The 15322-nt window shown below is 35.6% G+C and overlaps 1 protein-coding gene across 2 annotated transcripts in view; it reads left to right on the forward strand.

Annotated features, from left to right (window-relative positions):
- Positions 1-15322, forward strand: part of PLPPR4 (phospholipid phosphatase related 4) — a 39035-nt gene that overhangs the window by 6781 nt on the left and 16932 nt on the right. For both annotated transcript variants that reach the window (XM_059077515.2, XM_067040289.1), the window contains exon 2: positions 14533-14718. In XM_059077515.2, coding sequence (XP_058933498.1) covers positions 14533-14718 — 186 coding nt within the window. The remainder of the gene's footprint in view (positions 1-14532; positions 14719-15322) is intronic.

Genomic DNA, 15322 nt, shown 5'->3' on the forward strand with positions numbered 1-15322 from the left:
AGTGAGGAAATGTCTTATTACAGAATTGTCTAATAAAATCATGTACTCCCAGGACATTTGGTTTTATTCTCCTATCACAACACTGGTTTGATTCTCCTATCACAAATGAGAAAACTGTGGCTTGAAAAGGTTAACTGAGTTACCTAAAAACACACTATGGTTAATATCAGACAAGAATAGAGCCTGTCTCCTGACTTCTGGTACTCGTTTCTAATTATACTATTTGTAGAATTCCCTACATTAGAGGGTTTCCCCCTGGATTATAACACAATACAGGTCATTCTAATTCTACACGTGAACAAATTGTGCCGGCTGTTTGAAAGTTCCATCTAAATACCTTTACGTATTTCATAATACCACGTTGCATTAAACATGTAAAAGCAATTATGAATGGATCTTCTGCTTTTCTAAATTGTTAGGCTCTTTGAAAAGCATGGTTACAGCTAAAAATCATAAAATTGGAAGTGATATTTTTCTTCCTCACTGCCCGACTGTCTACCTATAATTTCACCATTACTTCTCTGGACATGAGGTCTCTGACAGACAGTAAAGGAAAGTGGAAACATTGGAAGGAGTGAGGATACAATGTACAACATCAGTAACAAAAATAACTGAATTTTCTTTTACAGTTTAATGTAATTTTTTCATATACATTGATTCATTTGATCCATTAAAGACAACTGAGGAGTAGATATTAACTCTGCTTTACAAATTAAGTAACTGAGACTCATGAAGGTCCAAGAACTTGCCTAAAACCCAAGCAGTGCTCTTCTCCCCTGTGGGCCACAAGGAGAAAATTGTTTGTATTTAAACTGTGAAATGTCTAATTATGACTCTCTCAGCTTTCTTTGGTTTCTTCTAGAATTAATTAGCTGAGACATGTACTTCCAGATTACTATGGAATGGAGTCATTTCCTCACAGTGAAGTGGATTTTGGAATGTGAAAGCCAAGGACAGAAATGCTAATTTTGACACAATTTTGACAGTTGTTTTTCCTGTCAGTAATTAGGTACTGAATCAATTGCCTCTTAGGTCCATCACTGTTTGGTTGTTTTTAATCACAAAACATTTACGTTAATTACCATAAAGGAGGAGAATTGCTTTCTTATTTGCTATCATAAGATGGCTTCTGTACATTCTTCTAAAACCGACATTAGACCATTGAGGTATAAATTAAAGAGAAGGGGAAATACAGGTATTTAAAATCAATGTGTGTTCAGGAAAAGGAAAATAAGGTATCAGTACATTTAGTGGACTGTTGTTGGGGAGTAAGAATCATGGACATATGTGTGGATATGTTGTCTACAACTTAATGTCCTCACCAAAGTCTGTGCTGTAGGATTGCCTTAGCGGTGAAATCGCCATTTAATAAAGTTCTAATCATGCTTCAGAAACTGGGCCTTCATGGATAGTCTAAAAGAGAATAATCTTATATTAAATACACTCCAAAAAGGGGTGCCAAAGTAAAATACCAGGGTGTATTCTGTTTGTACTTCCATGAAAATTCATTTAGTCATTGAATAAATATTTCTTTCTTTCTTATTATGTACCTTTTGGTTAAATTAATGGAAATAATATGGAATCATTACTGGCATACTTCCTAATCTATAGTAGGATTTCAATAAAGTTTGCCTGAATGGATGGAGTAAAACAAGACTGATAGTTATAAACATAAATTTTTCCTTAACTTTTCTTAGCCAGTGGAGACATTTTTATCTATAAAATAAGTGGTGATGAAGGTTAAGATTAAATCAATCTCTGAGGTCTGTGAGCCTCATTTCTTAATAATACTTATGCTCATTTTATGATCTAGAGCATACCTATGGATTAGTTGAGATTTGAGGCATCATTCAAATGATTTTGAGATGCCTCTTCAAAGAGAGGCATCATTTAAACAAAGGACTTATAGTTTTAATTTTCATAGAAAATTATCTTAGTTACATAACATATACATGCCAGCAAAGACAATTTTTTTGTGGCTATGGTGGAACAAACTTTTTTTTTTTAATAATAAGACGTGCTTCTTTGTCAGATATAGTTGTATTCCATATTATATTGTATTTGTTTTATATATTTGTTCATGACTTTTTGATGCATCTCACAATGAAACATAGTACAATTATACTTAATTTAATCGCAGCTTTAAGATGTTGGAAAATAAAAGTTCTTAATGTCCCACATTAAGAGCCCCTCTTCAATATCTCTTATATTCATCAATCCCTTTCACAGATACATTCAAGTAAATAAGGTCTTAAGCAGCCTTGGAAAACCATTAATCTTGAAGGTGGGCTCATAATGTGCATTTAAGTATGATCTAAGTATGTAGGAGACAAGCTTGGAAAAAGAGAGTGATTCATGATACATTGTTGTTGTTGTTGTTTTAATCTTTATTGGAGTATAACTGTTTTACAATGGTGTGTTAGTTTCTGCTTTACAACAAAGTGAATCAGTTATATATATGATACATTGTTAAATTCTCATCTCTGAAAGTAGATTAGAAATCCTTCTCTGGATAATTTATGGATCAAATGAAGTATATCAGGCACATAGTACACACTCAATAAATGTTTGTTAGATAAATTAATTATTACATAAGAGAAAATATACACTTTTACAGTGCTTAAATAAAATGGTTTAAGGATAAACTTGATACCTGAATTTAGTAAACAACTCAAAAAAAGTAATTTAAAAATATTGATGTCTTTAATTCACTAATTTATGTGCATATAAGATTATCGCATTAGATCTCAAAATCATAAATTTGTTTATCTTATTCCATATCTCAAATACAGAATTTTTGGTTAATTTCATTTCTCTGACATTATTACAATGACAATATTCTTTTTTCCTTAACTCCTATTTTGTTTGGTATTAAGAAATATATGTTGGACCCCAAAGGTACTATGTATTCTTTTATAAGACTGTTCAGGTCAAAATATATTTGCTTTTTCTATATAAATAAAGTAATCCCACTAATAGTGAAAATAGTGAAAGTTGTTGGGTGACATTCACAGTATATAAAGAAAATGTACATTATATTATTTTCTGCTATTTCTCAATGTCTTTGGGAAGGTAAGGTCAGTGTTAAAAATTTTTAGCACGAGGTAGTAGGTATAATGACTACAAACGTGAACTCAGGTGCTAGATTTCTTGAGTTTATAATCTAGCTAATAAACTGTATGATCTTTCACAAACCATGTAATTTTTCCATGTTTCAGTTGCTTCTTCTGTAAGATGCGGATAATAATAGTACCTTTATCAAAGGGGTATTGTGGAGATTGGATGAGTTCAGAAATGTAAAAGTATGAACTTTAAATGGTACCTGGCAAATATTAATAGCATTAAATTGTGATTCGTACCCATGTTTTTAAAAGACAGGTATATGTTCTACGGGTAAAGAAATTACAGCTGTAAGGAAAGATTTCAAAGCAATTACTTTTAAGAATTGAAATATAAGTCCCCAGCCTCAGGTCTTAGTCTCTAATTAGGTGTAAAGAACAAAATGCTTTCCAAGGCAATACACATAGTACTTGTGTCTAATTATGTAAGAGGAGCAAATCAGGACCTGAGGTTAAAGCTGGTGATGGCAGAGCTTACTACTCCAAACCTAATGCTAGATCAATATTCAGGTAATAAAACAGCCACATGCCATTATTTTAAACTTTACTGTTAGATCATTGAGTGATTGTAGTTAGTCTTTTTAGAGCTGTAAAGATGTAATTTATATTTGGGCATAAAGACATAGAACACATTTTTCCCATTAAACCTAACATATATGTTAGATCTGTTCTCTCTTCCCTATTAATTACCATTGCTATTTGGAGGACTCAATTTGAGCTTTTTGTGTCCTTTAATGTTAAAAAAAATTATTAGAATTCTAGAAATTCACAGTAGGAGCATTTTCTATGGTAGAAGTCAACAAGGATCTTTTAACTTGGGGATTTTTCTTTCATTATGTTAACTACACTAGGAGAACTGTGTAAATAGTTCTGTTCAAATCATCATCCATACATGCATTAATTTGGTACATTGAGGGTACCCAGTATGTCAGGTCCTGCCTAATATAAGGCCCTGGGGATAGAGAAGTGAAAGAGACAATTTCCCTGTTCCCAAGGGTCTTTTCATTGAGTAAGAGAGAAATGTGAAGGAACAACTGTCATCCCATATGACAGTTGCTATGACAGAGGCATTCATCGGGCCATCTCTGTGAAGTTAGAGAAAGCAATCCAAAGGAAACATGACAGGAAAGCATCTGGAGTTTGAAATGTGCCCAATTCCTGATATTTTATATTAGAAGTCATTCACTAGGGAAAACAGAAGTGAAGATGAAAGCAGACCACATCCAAGATATAATTAAAGTTTCTTGAGATATTACCAAAAAAATTAAAATAACATTGGGGAAAACTGCACAGGAAAGAACATTCAAGACCTTGGAATACCATAAAATTAAGAACATGATTTGAAAGTGCTTGCCACCCCTTCCCTCTTGGTGCCATTAAACCCCTTGTACACATGGCTCTCTCTCACTTCTGTCCTTTAAATTGGCATTTCCACTGAAGCCTGGGGCTATTTTTTCCTGAAAAGCACCAGACTAGTGCCAGATGGCAATGGTGAAATGTACCAAAGTGGCAGCAGGGTGTAGTGGGACTCATGCTTCCAGGAATTTAACAGATCAGGTTCCAATTGCTGTAAGCCAGGCATGCTGTTTACCTTATCTGGAGCAGGATCTTCATGTTAAAATGTATCTTAAAATTCCCAGGGAGGTTGTGAGTATTAAGTTAGATAATTTATGGGAAAATGTCTAAATAAAAAGTCAATAAATGTTCTTTTCTTTTTATGTAAGAGGAGGTGTTCAATACATTCTTTCAGTAACAAAGTGAAACGACCTCTAGAAAGGATAGATATTAGATTTGCACAAAAGAAGCAATTTTCACGTTTGAGTGATAGGAAGTCCTCAGAGAAGCTGTTTAATAAGAGTTAAGAGCAAGGGAGACTGTTTTTGAACCACCCGCACCCTCTGCAAGCCCTCTTCCCATTTGGGAATTGCAACCATTGTAGCAATGTCGAGAGGGAAACCGTTTTGAGACCCTTGAGCAAAGCAGTTTAGAGCATGTTTCCCAGACTTAGGCACCTGGGTAGGAATCTGGGTGTTCCCACTTACCGGCTTTGTGACCACTAGCCAATTTATGTGACCTATCTCTGTCTCAGTTTTCTCATGTGTAAATTATGGATACCAATAGATGGTTTATAAGGTGTAGATTGAATGCAGCAATCTATTATATAACTTAGCACCGTCTCTGGCACCTAAGTCCTCAACACTTTCTATGTAGCATTAAGAAATTGTCCATGTTTTCTGTTTATTTAATAGTAATGTCCTGATTTCTTTCAATTAAATTCAGCAAATATTTTCTGGACACCCAAAATTTTCAAAGCACTGTGTGAATTACAAAGGCCTCACTTTGCAGTATCAGATCTTAAGAGAAGGACTGGTAATACACAGATAACTACACTTCAAGGCAGACTAACAGGTCTTATAAAAAAGATATATATGGCATCCATGAGGTAGAATCTTCAGTTCTGAATGGAGAGCATGGGGAAGGTTTCAGGGAGAAAAAATTAAGTGATCTTACCTTTTATGAGGACAGTTTTTATGGGAAACAAATGTGAAAATGTAATGTAAAGCAGAGACTAGGACATGTCTGTTTGGAACATCAGTGTAATGGGAACATAGGTGTTCATGGGTTGAAAGAGTGGAGAGTAGGTAAAGAGCAAAATTAAACAAGAAAGGCAGATTGAGGCTGTAATACAGAAGATCATGCATAATACAAAAGGTCATTCTTAGAAATTTGTACTTTATTTTGTAATTACTGGGGCACTATTAAAGGCATGGTTAGATGTGAATTCTAGAAAAACTAGCCTGGAAGCATTGTGGAAGATGAAACAAATTGTAGATAGAATAGTTGTAAAAAATCTAATACATTATATATGGTAGTGAGACTGTCAAAGAAATGTGAGGAATGTTTTTTACATCATGACAGCACATGGAGAATTCTAGAACTAAGTGGCAATGTAAAAAGCCCCTCATTTCACTGATGACAAGTAATACCCAGGAAGGTTAAGTGACTTGCTCCAAATCCCAGAAGCTAGTGGAATAAATGAGGGGAGAAACTGGATTTTGCTGGTTCTGAGACCAGCATTGATTTTCCTCAATTACACTGCCCTGTCTTAATTGGTATCTATGTATGTCATATAAGCCACATCCATTCCATTTGTGAAAACTAGATTTTTCGACCTTGAATAATGTAATAAACTCATTCTGACCTACTCTTAATTACCCTACAAGTGGTAGTGTGCTTTTTATAATCTATATAGTTAACCTAAATATGCTACAATTATGGTCAAGTAGTTTTATAAACCACAATGCCCTATACTATATTATTAGTTATTATTATTGTCAATGTTTAAAGGAAACATTTATCTGTATTAGCTACAAGGCACAAATGCTAAGGAATGTCATTAAAGATTGTACTGTAGAAATGGAAAATTCTATCATCACTGTGTGTGTTTGACATATGACAACATGCTTATCAGCCACCAGCTTTAATAAAATTACTTTGACTTGCTAATATTTCTTCCTGTTTTAATTTCATTTGAATATAATATATTTATGTTTTAAAGTTCACATTTTATATGACTTGGGGATACTTATCAGAATTGATTCCAAGCTTCCCATTTAAAATTTGTTATTAATATAAAAAACATTCTTTTTCTCTTAGGTTATCTCTTGCATATGAGTAGTATGAAGATACACAATTATATTCTTTGGTTCTTGTGACATTACTCATATCAAAACCAAGTTAATTTAACTTTGAAGTTTCCTGTGCAAGTGTTGTTCTTCAAAAGTAAAGATAATATTATTTAAATCATCATGTATCAATGATGTTACTTATATCTTTTGTTTGTTTGTTTTCTGTACGTGGGCCTCTCACTGTTGTGGCCTCTCCCGTTGCAGAGCACAGGCTCTGGACGCGCAGGCTCAGCGGCCATGGCTCACGGGCCCAGCCGCTCCGCGGCATGTGGGATCCTCCCGGACCGGGGCACGAACCCGTGTCCCCTGCATCGGCAGGCGGACTCTCAACCACTGCGCCACCAGGGAAGCCCCAATGATGTTATTTAAATCATCATGTATCAATGACTCTCAACCTGTAGGCTTGGACTCTCTTTAGCCCTAGATTGACATCTTACTCTCTTTTTGACATTTTGATAACTAAGAGGCATCTCAGTTTTCCTATTTCCAAAACAAAGCCTTAGATTCCTCTTACTTAAGCTTCTCCCAGCCTTCCCCATCCCAGTAAATGATACACCCAGCCCAAATGCTCAAGCCCCCAATCCTTGAAATCAACCTTTACTGGTTTTTCTTCAATATCCAACTCATCAAGAAGTCTGGTCTTTTTCACTCCAAAGTTATATCCAGAATCAGGAAATTTCTCTACATCCTAGTAAAACCTGCCATCTTCTCTTGCCTGGATTACTGCAATTGCCAGGCATCCACTAGCAGGTAAACTCCATGAGTGCAGGGAGTTTTCTCTATTTTGTTTACCATTATATCCCTCACCCTTAGGGCAGTGCCTAGCACATACCAGGCACTAGATAAGTATTTGTTGGGTTTTGAAGAGCCTTCTAATCTTTACCCTGCTTCTTTCTTTGACCCATCACAGTCATTCTCAACCCAACTGCCAGAGTGATCTTTGTAAAATATATTTCAAGTCTTCTGCACCTCTGCTTAAACTCTCCAAAATTACTTCCAAACATACTTTGAATGAATAAAACACTAATTCTGCCATGGCCTTCAATTCTCTGCAAAGTCTGGTCCCAAATCCATCTCTCTGACTTCATCTTATATCACTGCTCCCTTTTGACTATGCCTCTTACCTGGTTTTTATATGGTTCATTCTTGCCCACTCAAGTCTTTGTTTAAATGATTCCTATTAAGTAGGCCTTCCTTGATCTAAAATAGCAATCCAGGCACTCAATTACTACAGTCCCCTGTTTTATCATCTTTATAATATATGTTCTTTCTAGTATTATAATTTTTAATTTTTTATCTGCCTTCTTCAGCAAGAATGAAATCTTCATCAGAATAAGGACTTGGAGTTTTACATAGCTGTATTCCCAGGATGTAGAACAACTCCTAGAACTAGTAGGTTTCAATAGATATTTGTTGATTGAATAAGTAAATGAGCCATAAATATCAAATATGGTAATTGACCCTCTGTGACTATGATCCCACCAGTTTATGAGTATCTCAGAGCACTCTGAATTTACCATGGTTATGAAAAAGGAAAAGAATGGAATTGACATGTCTGTAGGCTAAGAGCAAGTGAACTACCTGAATGAGAAATAAAAGTTTATTATCAAGATGCTAAAAGCAAGTAAGCTATATGACTTAAATAAAATGTCATGATAGATCCCATAAAATGTTTCACTAACATTGATATATACCTTATATTTGCCTTTTTCAGACTGGCATCAGAAAAATCAATATTATCTAGCAAATGCTGTCTTTTGAAACACATTTCATTTGCCCTGTTCTCTAAAACTGTTATACTTTTCTCTTTAAAAATTACTCTATTATTTTTACTCACAAGTTCCTTAGCAGAAGATAATTATAAGAATAAATCTTTTCTTTTTGAAAACTGTTTTCCTAATCTTCTGATAATTTCTCTTCTCTGTATTGCTGCATAAAAAGTAGCATTGTTCACAATTTTTTCTTGGCTACAATATAACTAGAGAATAAAATTCCCAATGCCTGACTATACAGACCTTTTAAAATCTCTTTTAAAATCTCATTGTAAACGCAATCAAAAGATGATTTTATTAAAATATATATCAATTCTATATCTATGCCAAAGCTAGCACACACCATCTGTTAAATTTCTTACATTCAAAAGAAAGTTGTCGTTGAGTACCTCAAAAGATAAAAGATACCTTTGAAAGACAAGGATGTTCGAAGCAAACATTGTCATTTAATCCATCACACTGACCAGTAGTAAAATACAGTATAGGAAAACCATGTCTAAAATTACTTTTTCCCCAAATATTATAAACATTTTGTTCAAATCCCTCTTTCTTTTTTTTTTTTTTTTTTCGCGGTACGCAGGCCTCTCACTGTTGTTGCCTCTCCCGTTGCGGGGCACAGGCTCCGGACGCGCAGGCTCAGCGGCCATGGCTCACGGGCCCAGCCGCTCCGTGGCATGTGGGATCCTCCCGGACCGGGGAACGAACCCGTGTCCCCTGCATCGGCAGGCGGACTCTCAACCACTGCACCACCAGGGAAGCCCAAATCCCTCTTTCTTAAAAACCAAAATTGATGTAAAAGACAAAGAATAAAAGATAACTTTTTAAAAAAAGTCAGAGAAACAAATATCAAAAGGGAAGAAAAATATGATTCTTATTTTGAAGACAGAAGAAGGTCTTGAAATATGTTTCAATAGAACTATAAAAAATATTAATATATGGATAGAAAAATACATGGATAAAAAACTGGAAAAATTGGCAGTTTCAAGAAGGCTGATGTCTGAAAGGACTAAAATACAAATATTAATGAAAGACATATTTTATCTCATATATTAATTTATTATATGTGTGCATATATATTTGAAAGACACTATGATGTATATTACTAGTTTAAATATTAAAATGAGTAAGCTTAGGTCTCTATCTTAAGGAGATTTTCATTTGGGAAGCAGGACAAAAGCTATAAACTAATCTATACCAGATAACTATAATAAAGAACAGTGTATAGAAATTTTGTAAAAAGAAGTGCTGGGGAATTAAGAAAGAGGAAATTACTCTCAAAAAGGATCACCAAGTAAGGCAAGTGAAAAAGGTGACATTTGATGAGTATATTATTGTTAATAGTTATAACAGCAACAATAAATCTAACATTTACAAACTAGTCTTCACTCCAGGTATTGTTGAATGTGACATGTAATACTTCATTTAATCCTTTAAACTGCCTGTGATGATGGGTACTAGCAATCATAGATAAGAAAACAGGTTTAAGAAAACCATTTCCAAGGTCACACTGGTAGTGAACAGAAGAGCTTATTTCCAAAGAACCTCCTAGGTGACTTGAAAACCATATGGCCCCACTGGATTCACTACAGTATGTAGAATTCTGGGTGTCTCTCCCCACTCTCCCCACTTACACATACACACACACACACACACACGGAACAGCACATTAATTCCATGGCTATGTAATATATTCATTGGCACATTTGAGTAGATTCTGAAGTAATCGACAAAATTCAATGATGAAGAATGTCCTTAATAGGGAAGATTTACTTAATTTTTAGATTTACCAAATTGATAAAGTTTTGTTCACCTTTCTATAGAAGACATCAAACTCACTTTACTAGGGCATGAACTTTTTAAAATGAGGTAATCAGATGTAATCTGGGTGATGTCTTATGTAGAAGACCTAAAATATGAACTAATGGCATCAAGGAAAGAATGCAGATCATCAAATCTGGTTAACTATTTAACATTCAAATTAAAGGAGAGAAATTTAATCTAAACTTATTGAAACCATATTTTGAAGATAAAGTTTATGCTAAGTGATACATATTTTAAACTACAGATTTGCAAATAGAAACTCTTCATTAAACAGAACTGTAGGCTACACTGTACCCCCATTCTTTGATGCTAATTGTATTTCATTACCCTAAAACTCTACTCCCATTTTTGGAAAGGAAGCATAGAGTAGTGGTTAAGTAGAGGTTACAATTCATGGCTTCAAAATCCAACCTCTGCCACTTGCTAGAGGAGACTGGGCTTATCTACCTGCAAAGTGTGGTTAATAGTAGCACTTATGTCGTAATAAAAAGTTTTTAGTTGAGTTAATATCAATGAATAAAATTAATTTAAATTTCTAAAATAGAAAATTGTCTGGCACATTAAGTGGTATTTGAAGTATTTGTTAAAACTAAAATATATTTAAATGGATTTAAATGGAAAATATGAATTGTTCACATGAACCATGAAGTATTGATTTATTGGTCAAGACTGGAAGCTAGGGCTTCCCTGGTGGTGCAGTGGTTGAGAATCCGCCTGCCGATGCAGGGGACACGGGTTCGTGCCCTGGTCCGGGAAGATCCCGCATGCCGCGGAGCGGCTGGGCCCGTGAGCCGTGGCCGCTGAGCCTGCGCGTCCAGAGCCTGTGCTCTGCAACGGGAGAGGCCACAACAGTGAGAGGCCCGCGTACCACAAAAAAAAAAAAAAAAAAAAAAGACTGGAAGCTACTATTCCTTACAGGAGAGGGAAATGGTGAGGAGGAATGACCAGATATTCAGAGTGGTCAAATGCTCATGGATTTTAATAAGAAAAATGTAAGTGTTTTGACATGCTTTTTGCTCTATTGGAAAGCATCCATCTGAGAAACAGAAAGTGCCAGATTAATCTTCATACATTATTAATTTTTCCAATAAACCTAATTCTCACCTCAAGAACAACCTCTTGGGAATAGAAGACATAATGCTGCCTTGTAAATTTGTTTATTTTTAAACCAAATGAACAGAAATCATGGATGGTCAATAATATTTTTATCAAAACGTGCTCTGTTTTGTTAAATAAATATTGTATCCTCCACAAGCAACAAAGCCTTAAACTAGATAAGTTTTTCAGTGTTACAGAAATCTGCATCTTCAGATTCTGAAAGGACTAGCATCAACAATACATTTGCAGTATTTTTTCTCTAGCCGAGAGCAGGTGTCTCACTAAGCTTATGATCCTTGATGACCAAGCCCATATCTTGTTTGCCATATTATGGTAAGGACCCATGTAGTACCTGGCACATTGTAGGTTGGAGGAATGAATAACTGAATCCATAAAACAAAGACTAAAAAGTAAATTGTGCCTAGTTTAGGTTTAGCAGACAATCTAGAGGATGTCCAGTGAAATTAGAATTTCAGATAAACAACAAATAATTTTTAGCATAAGTATCTCCCAAATATTGCATGGGGCACACTAACACTAAAAATGATTTATTACTTACCTGAAATTCTAATCTTATTGAGTGACCTGTATTTTCATTTGCTAAATCTGATAAATCTTATCTAGCTATGGTAATGAATTAATATTTACTTGTTTATTCAGTTAGTCATTTATCAACAAGTATTATTGCTTCATTAAATTGTTAAATGATGTATTGCATGCCTACCATTTGCCAGGAACAATGTTATGCCTTGGGGACCCAACAATAAATAATACTGGCGGACTCTTACTTCATGGAGCATGTATTTCAGTGAGAGACGGGGGGAGAAGAAAAATAAATAAGTGAAGTATTAAATTGACAAGGCAATTTCCATTATGAAGAAATCAAGCAAGATGATAAGGGTTTAGAGGGAAAGATGGATCAATGACTACCTTGGATAGTACAGGAAGTCATCATTAAAGGATGAGGAGAGGCCAGTCAGACATAGAGCTGGGGGAGAGCACAAAAGGAAGAAGAAACAGCAAATGCAAAAACCCCTAGGTAGAAATGAATTTGACTGTTACAGAAAAAGAGTGAAGACCATAGGACTATATTAAACTAAAAAGCTTCTGCACAGCAAAGGAAACCATCAAAAAATGAAAAGGTAGCCTACCAAATGGGACAAAATACTATAAATCATATACCTTATAAGGGGTTAATGTCCAAAGTATTTATAAGAAACTCATACAACTTAATAGCAAAACAAACAACCAAAACCCAAAAAAATAAAAACAAATGAAAAAAACAAGCAATTTTATTATAAAATGGGCAGAGGCTCTTAATAGACAATTTTCCAAAGAACACATATGGATGGTCAATAGGTATACGAAAAGATGCTCAACATCACTAATCATGAAGAAATGTAAATTAAAACCACAATGAGATACCACCTCACACCTGTTAGAAGGGCTATCATCAAAAAGACAAGAAATAACAAGTGTTCACAAGCATGTGGTGAAAAGGGAACCACTGTGCACTGTTTGGGAATGTAAATTGCTGCAACCATTATGGAAAACAGTATGAAGGTTCCTAAAAATATTAAAAATAGGACTACCATATGATCCAGCAATTCCACTTCTGGGTATTTATCTGAAGAAAACTAAAACACCAACTGGAAAAGATATATGCCCCCACTATGTTCTCTATAGTATTGTTTACAGTAGCCAAGACATGGATGCAACCTAAATGTCCATCAATGGACGAATAGGTAAGGAAAATATGGTAATATCTACAATGGAATATTATCCAGCCCTCAAAAAGAAGGAAATATTGCCATTTAGGACAACATGGATGGACTTTTAGAGCATTATGCTAAGTGAAATAAGGCAGCCAGAGAAAGACAAATACCAGATGATCTCATTTATATGTGGAATCTAAAACAACAACAGCAATAAAAAACCAAATTCGTAGCTACAGAGAACAGATTGGTGGTTGCCAGAGGTGGGCAGTGGGGAAAATGGGTAAAGGGGGTCAAAAGTTACAGACGTTCAGTTATAAGACAAGTCAGTCCTGGGGATGTAATGTGCAGTATGGGGACTACAGGTAATAATATTGTATTTATATTTGAATGTTGCTAAGAGAGTGATCTTAAAAGTATTCATCATGAGAAAAAAAATTGTAACTATGTGTAGTGATGGACGTTGAGTAAACTAATTGTGGTGATCATTTTGCAATATATACAAATATTGAATCATTATGTTGTACACCTGAAACTAATATAATGTTTTAGGTTGATATATGTCAATTATTTCTCAATTAAAACAAAAGTGGGGCTTCCCTGGTGGCGCAGTGGTTGGGAGTCCGCCTGCCGATGCAGGGGACGCGGGTTCGTGCCCCGGTCTGGGAGGATCCCGCGTGCCGCGGAGCGGCTGGGCCCGTGAGCCGTGGCCGCTGGGCCTGCGCGTCCGGAGCCTGTGCTCCGCGACGGGAGAGGCCACAACGGTGAGGCCCGCATACCACAAAAAAAAAAAAAAAACAAAAGTGAAGTCCAATTGGAGTGTAGTGGGTAGGAAGCTGGGGAATAGTATAAATATGGTATAAAAAGATGTAAGAAACTGAAGCAAGAGCCAGATCATGCAGAAACTTGCATTCCATGGTGTGACATTTGGATTTTATTCAAGTAGAATGGGAACCACTGGAGTAGTCAAAATGGGGAGTGTTATGACCTAAAACATTTTCAGAATATTTGGAATGCTGGGTAGAAAATGGATAGATGGGGTGGGGAGGGTAAGCGTGAAAATGGAACAGCATTTAGGAGGTAATCCAAGAGCAAAGGGGAGGCATGACATGGGTTCAGAGCAGGCTGGTGACAGAGGTGGATGAATTGGAGCTTTATTTTGAAGACAGAAGCAATAGTAAGTATGAATGATTTTAATTCTGAGATCAGAGAGGAGTGGTGAAAGGGAGAAATACATGCTTCTTATTTCAAGGTGTACTGATTCTATGTATGACCTGTGTATAAGAATAAATTGATCTCCTATGTCCTTCATTCTCAGTTGCCTATATTGGCATCATCGGTGGTTAGCCTGTATTTCCTGGAACTCACGGATGTCTTCAAACCTGTGCACTCTGGATTCAGCTGCTATGACCGGAGTCTTAGCATGCCATACATTGAACCCACACAGGAGGCAATTCCATTCCTCATGCTGCTTAGCTTGGCTTTCGCCGGACCTGCAATTACGGTAAGAATTGCCCTCAAATTGTGTTTGTCAGCCCCAGAAGACGAAGAATGACCACATTTATGCAATAAATGGGTTAAAAGTAAACCAAAAGATTTCTGATATGTTTCCTCATTCACATATTTTTCATGTGTTCATGTCATATCTGAAGTCTGGGAAACTGTGGGGAAGAAAAATTCTATAGCAAACAGACTTTCTTCTCAAAAGTGCATGTTGCTCTCACCTTTTACCAGGTGAGCACTTTTTATTGATTCTGAGCACTGGGCATCCACAACTGTACAGTGAAGAGGACACATCTCACATTCCTGCCCCCTGGCCCCACACAAAATAAAATACTTTAGATTCAGAACAAGCACTTGTATTTTAAAATATATGACATAAAGAAATGCCCTAACCTACTGAAATTGAATTAGAAACATAATTGTTTTTAGTTTGCTAACACACACATTGTGAATAACACACTTTTCAATAAATTCATTAATAAATAACACTGACCTAGCTTTTACACCATCTCTAATACCACCAGAATCTCCCTAAAGGACAAGAAACGTGTTTCAGCGTTAATATTTATTTCTAACAGTAGGAAATCTTACTTTACTTTTATCAT

This window comes from Kogia breviceps, chromosome 1, assembly GCF_026419965.1.
Source record: "Kogia breviceps isolate mKogBre1 chromosome 1, mKogBre1 haplotype 1, whole genome shotgun sequence".
Taxonomy (NCBI): domain Eukaryota; kingdom Metazoa; phylum Chordata; class Mammalia; order Artiodactyla; family Physeteridae; genus Kogia; species Kogia breviceps.